Source organism: Zea mays, chromosome 8 (assembly GCF_902167145.1).
Source record: "Zea mays cultivar B73 chromosome 8, Zm-B73-REFERENCE-NAM-5.0, whole genome shotgun sequence".
Lineage (NCBI taxonomy): Eukaryota > Viridiplantae > Streptophyta > Magnoliopsida > Poales > Poaceae > Zea > Zea mays.
Window position 1 is genome coordinate 115262409 of NC_050103.1, and position 13216 is coordinate 115275624.

At 42.3% G+C, this 13216-nt stretch overlaps 1 protein-coding gene across 1 annotated transcript; it reads right to left on the reverse strand.

Moving 5' to 3' along the window:
- Positions 1–4616: 4616 nt before the first annotated feature.
- LOC100273694 (uncharacterized) lies at positions 4617–6729 on the reverse strand. The gene is made up of 3 exons (NM_001347862.1): positions 6369–6729; positions 5909–6127; positions 4617–5151 (listed from the first exon to the last, which is right to left on the reverse strand). Exons 1-3 carry the CDS (start codon positions 6525–6527, stop codon positions 4936–4938), a joined length of 594 nt encoding a protein of 197 aa, NP_001334791.1. The 5' UTR covers positions 6528–6729; the 3' UTR covers positions 4617–4935.
- Between the last annotated feature and the right edge of the window lie 6487 nt (positions 6730–13216).

Consider the following 13216-nt stretch of genomic DNA (forward strand, 5'->3'; position numbering starts at 1 on the left):
AATATTGAATTGGGGTTAAGGTGCACCAACTCTATCTAATAGTATTGAGGAGAATCATAAAAAATCAAGAAGTTGACAAGTCAAGCCCATGCATTAAATGATGTGAGAAAACTACAATCTAATTATCAATGGGTTTTGGGAAAGTTTACTCACATGTGACTTCGTACTAAACAATGTTCTCTTCTTGGAGTCGTAGGCCCATATCTGCAACCTCAAATCTTTTGATTCTACTAGAAGCTTCAAATCCATGTCAGTGAGAGGCGTCCATGGCTGCGAACTCTCAATCGATGGCAAAAAAAGGATCTAGGGCTTGTGGAAGGGCTTGGAAGATGAAGCAACAAAAGAGGATGTGTGATGGAAAGTTGGTATGTGAACAGATGGCTAGGACTAGGAAAAATACAAGAGACATTGGATAACCCTATTACAAGCTTGATGTGGAAACTGAAGCATTCTAAAGCCACTAAGTTCACCAAGGAGATGAAGTGGTGTAATTATTTAGAATCAAGAGCGCTAGTTTGGTGAAGCAACAAAATCTTGAATAATAAAAGCCCAAGTCCATAGATTCGAGGACTGATAAACTAGGGTTGATGACTCAGCCACAACGCATAATAGGGTTATCACGACAAGAACAAGTTGTTCACACAAATATAGGTTAAGGACTCGAGCAAATATGCGTTAGGGGCTAATGTTAATATATATCATAGGTATCCTACGTACCAATTAACAAAGAAGATCATAACATGTGGTTTATGAACTTGGTCGTGATACCTAAGGGCTCGAGCCATAGATCAGACAAAGAATCCTATCCAAAAGAAAGTCCTTAGTAGATCAATATGTTAAAGATCTTGTCAGATTAAGCAATCAGACCGATACCACATAAATGAGGAAAATTCCTATACTAATAAGGATTGGACTCCTAATAGTCGGAGATAGACTTGGTTTTCCCAATATCATATTTAAAAAAAAACCCAAAACCCTAATTCTTTTTTCTCTAATGAGTTAAGTTTATGCCTCATATGTTTTCCATATTAAATTTAATTTTGAGCAATTAAGCAATTAAAATAAATATAAGACAAAGTGTTTTGTTGCATTTCATGTTGGTGCATGAGTTTTGTCATTTAGCTTGTTTTGGTTGAATGGCTAAATGTTTTCAAAACCATTTTGAATTTGAAATTTAAAATCAAATGATCAAAATTCATAAAAGAAAAGGAAAAATACATCCTCTCTCCTTTTCCTGGCTTTCAGCATAACTCGGTTCAGCAGTTAGTCCACGCCCGTGCATGTGTCACTTGCTCCTCCACACGTCGCCTTCTGATGTGTCTCACACTGTAGTCCACACCAACTCGCTGATGCATTGGATCACTCAGAGCCACACCCAATCCCACCCTCTCATTGAGGCCTCGAACCCACACGCTAGTCTTCTTCCTCCAACTGTCATTCCCACACGGAGCCTGTGCACGACACCATGATGCTTCCCATCTCCCATGTTGAACCTCTGCCCACGATACCCTCCTCTCTATAAGTGTGCGCCACCACACGCCAGTGCTCAAGCCCACCCACACTAGTTGCGGTTGCTAGGTCATCTCTGTGTCCTCTACATGTTCTCGTCGTTGTCGTCGCCATTATCGTTGTGTTCTCGAGCCTGCAACTTTTCTTTGGTGTCAAGCTTTATCGGGTGAACACCGCATCTGTTCCCACATCTAAAACGAGTCTTGGTTCTCTCTCTCTCATTGTCATGGTTGTCGTCACATTCGCAGTGGGGACTACCACCCGTGTTCATCGTTTCGGTCCGCCATCGCTATAGCTTCTCCGCCTTTAAGGAACCCTTGGTGAGTTTCCTCGTTGCACTTTGCACCTTGTGTGCACGTTAGTTTGCTTTATATGCCTTTCTACCTCACCAGCACCATGATGTCTTCTTTATCTGCACAGAATGGACCCACCACCGTCGAACTCCAATCCTGTGAGCTTCACCAACCCTAGCCACCATGTTCTAAGCTTCGCATCAAGGTAAGGAACCCAACTGACCCACCCTTATGCTTGATTACTCGTTTAATCACATGTAATTGGTCGTGGAGTAACCTAAGTTGCTTTGTCACCATAAACCCTACTCTCACCATTCCCCGAGGCCAAGGACCACACTAGTGAGTTCATTATGTCGCCAACTTGCTTCGAACCAAAACCCATAGCATAGGGCCCTTCATGCCATGAGTTTGCCCTTGAGCTAGCGATGAGTCGCTATGGATCTTGTCGTCGATCTAGAAATGCCGCCATATTCCCCCTCGCGCACCAGCTAGAATCTGAGACGTTCAATATGGATCATACCGACCAGACCCAAACCTCTGACCGATCTAATCTAGATTGCTAGATCTTGATCCAACAATCAAGGGTGCCTGATACCCATTCGTCTTTTTATTAGAGGGTTCTTGATCTTTTTAAAATAGAACTCATTGTCCTTAAGTTTTAATCTGAGTCCTTGGTTTTCACAAAAAGCCCATGGACTCTAGTTTTTCTCACAAACAAGTCCTTTTCTCTTGCAAAAAGGTTCTTAGACCCTAGTTTTTGTACTTAAACCCCTTTGTTTTCAAATTTAATACCTAGAGCCCCCTTGTTTTAATACACAAAAGTCCATGTAACCCTATTTTTTTATAGAAGAGCCCCAAGGCCATGGGTTTTACATATTAAACCTACAAGTCTATAATTTTAAATCAGAACCTTGTCTTTTTTACATCCAAACCATTATGTCCATGCCATGACTAAAATTTAATCCCTAGAAACTTATTTTATAATTAAAATATATTTCCTATAAATTTTTTGAGGCACAACTTTTATACAAAGTCTCTATTTTAAATAATTCTTAACATGTAGTCTCATAAAATGTGAAGGTCATTTTTAATATGATGTTATCTCATGTTGTCTTTGTTTGGTGTATTGTTCTTTATTTTGTTACTATATTGAATGTATGTTTGTATCGTGTAGACAACAACTAATCTATGGAGCCTAAAGGAGCTGGTAGTGAAGACCCTGAGAAACAGTTTAACGAAGACAAGTGTCCTTTGACCTATTAGTGTCCTATATTCATATAAGAACATACCTTTCCCACATAACATGTTCAACCTAAAGATGACTAGTTTGTTATTCCATGTCCTTGTTTATCCATGGGAATGGGTTGCGATGTGTAGCTTTAATGCTAGTGCTCAAACATAATTAATGACCATGATGAGATGATACTCTGATTAATGATATGATGTTCAAAGGAAATAAAGGTAGTTTTACAGCTACCTGGAGACTTGAGCTCGTTTCTCGAGTGCTTCACCCTAAAACCGGTTTGTTGATAGAGCCCCTGGGACAACAGTGCAACCGTGAGGGTTGTACGGAACACCCTTAGCTGATTAATTAGAGAAACTAAAGGTGTAGTCTGCTTCGTCATCATATCGTGTGGGTGTCTAGGTCACGTTCTAACTCTACCAAGGCAAGGTACTAAGGTTTATTCATTTGGTTTTGTTAGTCACCGCCTTGGAAACAAGTCCTATGCTTAGTAACTGAAGAAACGCAACATACGACTATACATTTGAGGAATCTTTGTAAAAACTACATAGTGAGACCCTACCAACTCACTCCAGAAGTGTTAAAGGGTTTGTACAACATGTGGCAAATAGGAATCATAACTCATGGGTGAAGAGTACAGCTTCTACAGAGTGTTAATTAAAACTAATATATCAATTATGATCATAGTTAATTGTGGCATGGTTTCTCTCTTTGATTAGATATATTTTGGTTTGGATATGATGATGGAACAATTCTTAGAAGTTTTATTTCTTAGGTTAATTAAAACTAATATGTCTGTGTAGGAGTGTTATCTTTCGTTTCCTTAGTTTAGTTTTCGGTAAAACTATGTTTAAGACAATGGTATTTAATATTATTTAATACTCTTTATATTTGTGCACTGTGCAATGGTATAACATTAATGTAATCGCTGCATATGTGGTTTCGATCTCGGTATGTTGATTATTTGCATTTAATTTATCTTATGAAATCGAATGCTACACTTATGGGACACTTATTTGTGCCACTTATTTGTTCCACTTATTTGTGCTAGGCCGGGCCCGCATAGAACCAGGCCATGCCGGGCTCGGATCAGGCCCAAACAGCAGGCTTCGTACGGGCTCGCGGGTCTCGTACTTATTGACCATCCATAGATACTCCATCTCAATTTGAATGAAGTGATTACTCAAACCAAATATCCCCTTAGTTATGCTTGAAAGTATATAACCGACTCAAATCCCCTTAGTTATGCTAGAAAGCATATAACCGACTCAAACATGTAGCTGTCCCCTTGGCAGAACATAGAGTATTATCTAACATCGAGTATTATCATAGAACATATTATATCTGACATCGAGAGCTTTAATGTCTACATTTTCATCACTTATCGCAGTCCGGCAATTCCAAACCCCAAATCCCAATAACACTAGAGAATACAATAATTACGAGAATTGAACCAATTCCAAAATCCGGCCCTATGCGTTCGCGGGAAAGTATATTTATCCAAGAACCCCAACCAATAGAGTCGCCACCGCAAAATGGAGGGGGAAAAAAAGACAGATCTCCATGCACCTAAGAGGCAAAACCCGCTCCATGCTTTCCCTGATCTCTACACATACTAGCAGTATGCATACATGCCATGAGGTATCTAGGTGCAGTTTCTAAGGCTAAACAACCATCCCTAGCATACAAGCTACTACAGATGTTTAATCCTACACAACGACTAATACTTCCATATTCCAAGAGACATTACACGCAGAAGACGATGGCCAAACCACCGGTCTCAAAAAGGTTGAACTCTCCAGCCAGCCTTCGAAGCTTCTTCTTATTTGTTGCTGATTGACGTCTTTTTTTGTACCGGTGGTCACTGATCGATGGGCGACGCAGGTGACTTCACTGATCGATCAGCGACGTAGGTGACTCCACTGCTAGCTGCTCCGATACCTCTGCGAGAGAATTGAGGTTGCACTTGATCACGGCCTCCACGAAGTAGCATGTCTCGTCCTTCGTGTTGCCATCAGGCACATCGACCACGAACGACTCGATCACCAGGGTGCCCGGCCTCCCGTCAATGCTCTCGGGGTGGACAGTTATGATGGATGAGTAGTTCTGAAAGAAAAAGAAAAAAAAGTGGCGCACACAACTCATCATCATCAGTGTGGATCAGAGATATGCTTCAAGTAGGAGTAAAGATGGCCATTGCAGCCTGTACGCATTGACACTAACAGAAACTTTGCTTCACAATCACTTGACAGCACGCGAAACATCGAAGTTTTTCACCTTATATTATCAGTCTGAAGACTAGACGAAGAACAACAAATGAAAGTAGTACGCATGTCCTTTCGTACTTAAATAGTATGTGGATAACAAGTCAAAACAGTACGGGTTGTGAGCATATCCTTTCAGCGAGGCGAACAATCACGGGAAGCAAGGTAATTAGGCCAATCAACCGATGGCTTATCTCGTTTTAAGTTTGAACTGATGATGAGTGCCTCTCACCGAAGCCAATTGTTTTTATTGCAGCAGATGTCTACAATGGTTTAAGTTCAAACTGGATGCTCCTAAACCATGTAAGGATTTGATTCCCAATCCCAGCTTCCAAACAGGACCAAGATGTTAACTGTCACAAAGCTCATAGTAAATGCCCAATCTCGCAAGCACAGCAAATGCATTTCATGCATAGCATCCAGCGATCAGGACTGCAGTGAAATGGAAACAAGAAAGCAATTTAATTTAAAAAAAAGAGAAATGGTAACAAAGCAAGCATACCCCCAAAAATAATTTGGAGTACACTGACAAGCAAGGAGGGCGCGTGAAACAGAGCATTTTTGCAGGGACGCAACAAACGGGCGGCAGCAGCACGGACCTGGAGGCGGTGGTCCCCGCCGACGAACTTGACACCGAGTATGTGCAGGTCGTCGTCGAGCTGCTCGAGGCGCTCGGTGCTGGTCGTCGCCGGCAGGCCGGTCTTGACGTTGACGTCGCGCAGGCTGCCGACCTCGAGCTGGTCCCCGCGCACGACGCAGTTCCTGACGAACGGCTTGTACCGCTGCGGCTGGTCGAACCTCCGCACCAGCTCCCACACCTGCGATGCGATCGACGGCGTCAGCTTCCAATCGATTTGACGCCAGCCGCGATTAACCCAACATCACGAGAACACGTCGGTGGGGGGGAGACACCCAACAAGGCCTTGGAAATCGGACGAAGGACTCCTGACTCCAGATCCGAAGAGAAATAGCAGCCCAGACGCGAGGCAGTCCAACCGCTGAACCACCGGGGCCAGCCGCGTTGAGGGTAGGAAAGAGCGGGGTGGAGGGGGGACATACGAGGTGGACGGGCGCCTTGATGTGCTTGACGAGGGTGGAGGTGCACTGGTGCTCGGTCGGCGCGTGGCGGTGCATGCGGCGCACGTACTCTGCCTCCCCTCCGGCGTTGGCGACGACGTGCTCCGCCCGCGCCGTGCTGCCGCCGACGAGACCCACCATCTCCGGCTCCCTCCTGCTCAGCCGCGGCTCCGATCGGGCGGTTGCTTCGCGTCGCCGGCGTCTCTCCAGCTCCTCGCCCCGTTTACTTTTGCTTGCTTGTTGGCTCGCCTGGTTGGATGGATGAGGACGAGACAAAGGAGTCGGGAGCGGAAGCGGAGACAGTGGGTTTCTGCTTGCCTGGGCTAGTCGGTTTTTGTTGTTGGTCTGGTTTCTTGCACGCCGAGGCCGAGCCGACGGGTCTCGCAAAAAATCTGCGGGCGGAAGGGGGGTTGGCTGGGCCCCACCCACGAGTTATCCATGCGCGGGGCCCGAGGGCGCGGGGGTGGGCGCTGCCCGCTGGGGCGTGCGTGCGTGTGTGCGCCAGGTCCATGGACCACGCCCACGCCACCACCAAGGCACCAAGGGGCCGAGGCGGCGGGTCCGCGGACCGCGGATACAAGGACACGGCTGGCCACCGCCCCGACTGATATTATTTTTGTCTTCTCGGCACGGTCGGCCTCGTCGCGGTCGGCGCGTAACGAAACAAAAATATCACATCACCATGTTGGAGCACTTCTATCTATCATGTGAGACCACCATTAAACGTACAAGGTGGGTAGGGAACTACGGATGTAATCGTACTATAGTCATATATTTTTTATATTTTCTATTTAAATTTAAAAGATATTATTAGTTGTCTCGAATAAAACTAATTAGATATCGATATCTTAAATATCTAGCGTTAGTACACGGATATGATACTGAATATACAGACTTGGATATATATCGAATCTCAGTTCTATTTGACGAGTCGAATTCGAATAGGACGTTATCTATCCATTTGCAAAAAGGGTAGATTTTTTTGTTACAAGTAACCCGCATAAATTTAGCCTATTTTCTAGCAATACACATAATTTTATTCTACTTTTATAAACTCATTTGCCTGGTACTCCAAAGACAATAGCAGACTCAACCGTGCCGCTCATAACACCATTAATTTTTTTTTATTTTATAGCAAAACAGGACACGGCAAATACCTTAGCATACGCCTATATCCGTCCAGGGATACTTATACGTACAATACAAACCACATATATATTCTCTCTTGGCTTCAACTTGCAGCGACAGCGAAAACATGTTGTACGCGTTACTTCTCTTTTGTAGTTTTTTAAGAGAAAAAAAACTTTATACAGCACTACTTTTTCTATCTATCTTTACTGTCGTATTAGCTTGGTCCCAAATTATTGGTGGTCTTTATTGCTGAAGATCTTTAAAGTGTAATATTGTCAATTAAGGGCTAGTTTGGAAACCACAGTTTTCTAAGGTATTTTCATTTTCTCAAGAGAAACTAATTCATTTTTCCAAGAAAAAATAGGAATCCCTTAGAAAAATGGAATTACCAAACTAGCCCTAAGTATGTTTTAGGTGCTCTCGAAGGATGGTGAAACCCACCTTCGACCAAGTTGATGCCTAGAGAAAAGACAAGAAGAAGCTTCAGCTTTATGGAAACAACACGCCAACGAAACTTAAAAGAGAGTCTCGGCTTCACGAAAGATGAAGGAGAAAGCTTCTGCTTCACGATGATGACCTACGAAGCTAAAGTAAAAGAGAAGGATCTAGAAGACCAACCAGCTAGACAACATTGCACTCACGAGACTTGTAGTTCCTGTGTATAGGGTGTACGGGGATGTTTGTAATTTCATACGAAGTTATACCTCACTACTATAAATAAGAGCACAGTGTCATGCATAACAACTATCTTTTTAGACGCAAGAGTGTTGAATCTCTCTGCCTCTGAAACTACCTTCGTGCTCTCATTTATACGAAGGTATATCTGTAATTACTCATTATATTGTAAAGAACAAAGCAGAGCAATAACACATTACGATGAGTAATCTATTTATCTCTTATGTTTCATGAAAGTACCAAGTAATCAAGGCATTATATCAGTCCATGGAAGTCAAGAAGTCGCAAGAAGGGTTGAGGGAACCTGGCAAGAGTCCAAGGCTACCATAATATTGACGAAGCTGAAACCCAAGCTCAAGAACCAATCAAGCAAGTCAAAGATAAAACAACTTCAATAGATCAGCCAAAGCCAATCCTGCTCTGCAAAGATGTGGCTGGCCAAAGAGTTTTCTCAGCTCACAGTTGGCTTCAAAACAGGAAGCAACCCTCAAAAGATTCTTGTTTCACAACAAAGATGTCTTCGTTTGGCCAGCTAATGACCTATGTGGAGTCGATAGAAGTATCATAGAGCATGCACTCAATGTAGATCCAAAGATAGCTAGAAAGCAGAAGCTTCAGAAGATGTCCGATGCCAAAGTTGAAGGTGCAAAGGCTGAAGTAAAAAGACTCCTTAGTGCTGGAGTAATAAGAGATCCTACCTACCCAGAATGGCCAACCAACATGGTCATGGTCAAGAAATCAAATGGCAAATGGAGTATGTGCATTGATTTCATAGATGTCAACAAAGCTTGTCTGAAGGATGAATTCCCCTTGCAAGGATTGACTCCCTTGTGGACGCAATAGCTACTTCAGAGCTCATGATCCTGCTAGACTATTATTTAGGGTATCATCAAATATGAATGAGAAAAAAACATGAACCAAAGACCAGCTTCATAACCCCTAGTGGAACTTATTGCTATCTTCGGAGGCATGAGGGGCTAAAGAATGCTAGTGGAAGCTTCAACGAAATGATAGTCAAAGTCCTTAGCTCACAAATCGGTAGAAACGTGCTAACATATGTCGATGATATCATCGTAAAAAGCACAAGACAAAAGACCACATTTCAGACTTACAAGAAACCTTCGCCAACTTCCAAAGAGTTGGTATGAAGCTTAACCCAAAGAAATGTGTGTTTGGAGTGAAGAAGGGGAAATTCCTTGGTTGCCTCATGTCAACCAAAGGAATTGAAGCAAACCCGCACAAGATACAAGCTATCCTTTGAATCGAACTATCAAAGTCAAGAAAAGGGGCCTAGCGGTTGGCAGGCATATTTGCTTCCCTAAACAGATTCAACTAAATATCTGCAGAGCAAAACTTCCCCTTTTTCGAAGTGCGGAAGTCAGTTGAAGTATTTTAGTGGGGGGCTACTAAGTAGCAAGCCTTCAAGGATCTTAAACAATATCTAATTCAGTTGACAACCCTCTGCCCACCTTTGCCAAGGGCTCCTCTTTTGTTGTATGTCGCTGCCTCTCAATCTATGGTAAGTGTTGTTGATCAGAAGAAGCTACAAGACAAAACCAAAAAACAAATGCCGGTATACTTTGTATCTGAAGTACTTGGCCCATCTAAGAGAAATTATTCAGAGATGGAAAAGGTCTTGTATGCAGTCTTAATAGCTTCTAGAAAGCTTTGGCGCTACTTCCAATCTCACAACATTGTCGTGCCTTCGACTCAACCTCTGAAAGATATTATAAGAAACACAAAAGCTACTAGCCGAGTTGGAAAATGGACCACTGAGCTCAATGAATTTGTTATTGAATTCGTACAAAGATCATCTATTCAGTCCTGAGCATTGGTGGATTTCATTGCTAACTGGACGCCTTGCTCACAAGATGAAGCGAGTGCCCAGAAGAAGTTGTCTGGACGGTTTTTTGTGATGGATCCTAGGGATCCTTTGGGGCTGTCGTTGCTGCTATCTTCATTTCACCCTCAAAGGTGAAAACTTCATGTGCAGCTAAACTAGAATTTCAGTGCACAAACAATGTTGTAGAATACAAAGCTCTATTACTGGCCTAACGAAGCTCAAAGCTATGGGTATTAAGAGGGCAATCCTTAAATTTGATTCCTAGGTGATCACCGACCACATTGATAAGAGTAGTAAAGTCAAAATCCAACACTAGAGAAGTATCTTGATACAGTCCGAAGGATGGAGAGCTCCTTCGAGGGACTTTCTGTAAAAAACATATCAAGAGCGAATAATGAACATGCTGATATGCTAGCTAAATCAATAGCCCAGGGGCTCCCTCTACCTCCCGAAGTATTCTTCAAAATACTGAAAGCACCTTCAGTAGAGTTAATGGAAAGAGCTATTTTGACAGTCTCTGCCACTCACAGCGAAGAATGGAGGATAGAGATCATATCCTTCTTCCAGGGAAATCACCCAACTGATGACGAAGTCTACATTAAGAGAATGCAAGCTAGGAAAAAGCCATATAAAATCATAGAAGGGAACTATTCAAAGAAGGTGTTTGTTCGCCCCAACTCAAGTGCATTTCTAGAGACAAAGGCTAAGATTTGATGAAAGATATTCACCCGGGCATCTCTGGGTCACATCTCGGATCTAGAGCTTTGCTTGGGAATGTGTTTCATCAAGGCTTCTACTAGCCAAAAGCAGCTTTAGATGCAACATACTTGGTGTAGAAGTGTGATAATTGACAAAGATGTGCAAAGGACCAGAAGCAACCTTTGTCGCTAACCCAGCTAATCCAACCAACTTAGCCCTTGCAAAGATGGGGGATGGACATAATTGGTCTGATGCCTATAGCCCAAAGAAATCTAAAATATACCATGGTAGTAGTTGAGTATTTCTCGAAGTGGGTCGAAGCAAAAGCTTTGACCACAATAACTTCAACAACAATTCAAAAATCTACTAGCAAAACATCATTTGCCGCTTCGGAGTTCCGGAGTTCTAGTTTGTCGACAACGGTACCCAGTTCGACTTCGAAACATTCAAGGCCTTCTCCAGTCAATCAGGTGGGCACAAATATACAACTTTCTTTAGTCAGGCACCTAGAATCCAATGGATTAGTCAAGAGAGCAAACAACATTATTCTTCTAGAGATTACGAAGTCCTTGTTTGGTTTATCGAAGGGAAAATGGCTAGAAGAATTGATCAAAGTGGTGCAGAACCACAATACTTCGGTATCAAGATCAATAGGATTTACTCGGTTCAATCTCCTCTTTGGAGACGAAGCAATGTCTCTAGAAGAGTCGAAGCAAGGTTCAATAAAAGCTAGTGCTGCAGCTAAGGACAAAGGTAATGAAAGAGTCTCACAAGACAAAATAAAAGAATACAGAATTGAAGCAATTGAGCATGTTAGAAAATATCAAGCTAAAACAACAAAGTGGCAATATAGAATGGTGAAGCTGAAAAATATAGCGTTAGGGCATCTAGTGCTTCGAAGGGTGGCTAACCCTAATACAACAGACAAGCTTCACACAAAGTGGGAATGTTCCTATCTAGTTACAGCTTCAAACTGACTAGGATCATACAGGTTGAAGGACATGCAAGGAAATGAAGTTCCAAGGACTAAAATGCAAATGAGCTTCGTAGATACTATGTATAGTTTAAATGTAATTTTCTTCTTCAATTTGGTACCTTTTTCCTTACAAGGGGTAAGGTTTTTAATGGGGCCAACCTTGTAACATTTTTATAAATCTGCCCAACATTTATAAGGGTGCATCCCCCAAACATGATGTAAGATGTACACTAAGGCTTCACCTTCGAGTGCAACAACAAAAAAAAGAAAAAATAGATTCCAAAGCCCTTCACATGATGGAAGGATTAAAATCACCTAGAAAAGGTGAAGAGACTCTAAAGTCATTCCCAAGGGAATGTGGAGTCAAAAAGAAAATCACCTAGTAATGGTGATAAGTCTCCGAAGTCGTTCCTAAGGGAATGCAGAGTCAGATAGAGAAGCACTGAAGTAAAGGTGTTAAAGGCTCAGAAGTCATTCCTAAGGGAATGCAGAGTCAGATCCTAAAGACCTTCAGATGGAAGGCAGGATCATTTACATTTTGTTGTATCTTCGACATTATACCTTCGACAGCATACATGCACTCGCATAACATCTCTAGTAGAAGGCATCATAACATCATAACATCAAGCATTGCATCACCCATACATATGCATTAAGAAAATATATGCAAATTCTAAAGTCTTTTATGCAGATGACAACTTAAAAACACCTTTGGATGGAAGGTGTAGGCATTGAGCTTTGATTTAGCAAAACAAACTTACCTTTGACCACTTTGTTTTGTGAGAAAAGAAGGGAAGGTGCTTTTTGTCTTTGGCTAAAAAAACTATAAAGCTTGGTTTCACACACAACAAAGCAAGAAGGCAAGAAAGAGTGGGGAAGCATACAACAAAGGTAAAGCTTTAAACATTTTTAAGTCTTCTCCATACAAATAGTCATTTACAATAAACCTTCTCAAATGTCATGACTAAAAGGAACTATTTAGCAAGCTTCAACTTCCTTCAATCTTTGGTATTCTTTTTAGCCTCCTTACTTTGCAAGAAGAAAAAAAACTATATGTCAGCATGCAAAAACAAAGGAGAGGGGCGACAAGAAGGCATAAACTCAAGAAGCCAAACCTTCTTCATGTAAGCTTCGACTTCGGCTGCAACAACTTGACTCCCACACTTATCCCAAATAAGAGTGAAGAAACGCCTCGCAATATGAAAGACATTGTTGGGGGCCTTCGTCCTCCGAAGGTCCTCAAAAACGTAATTTAACAATGTCTTCCAAGCATGGTTTATGGACAGGTACCTTCGGATTCAGGATTAAAAGCATACACGATGAGAAGAGCATGATCGTGAGGAAGGTTGTCGTCGCTCCGAAGCTATGCGCAAGGGAGCTTCGGCTTAATCGCAGAAAAAGGAACCGACTTAAAGGGGAAAAGGCTATCTAGTCCTCATAGATTTTTCTATAAGTCAATAGTAAATGTAAAGGGCATAACTATAATTTCTCACAGGTTGTGTCCTG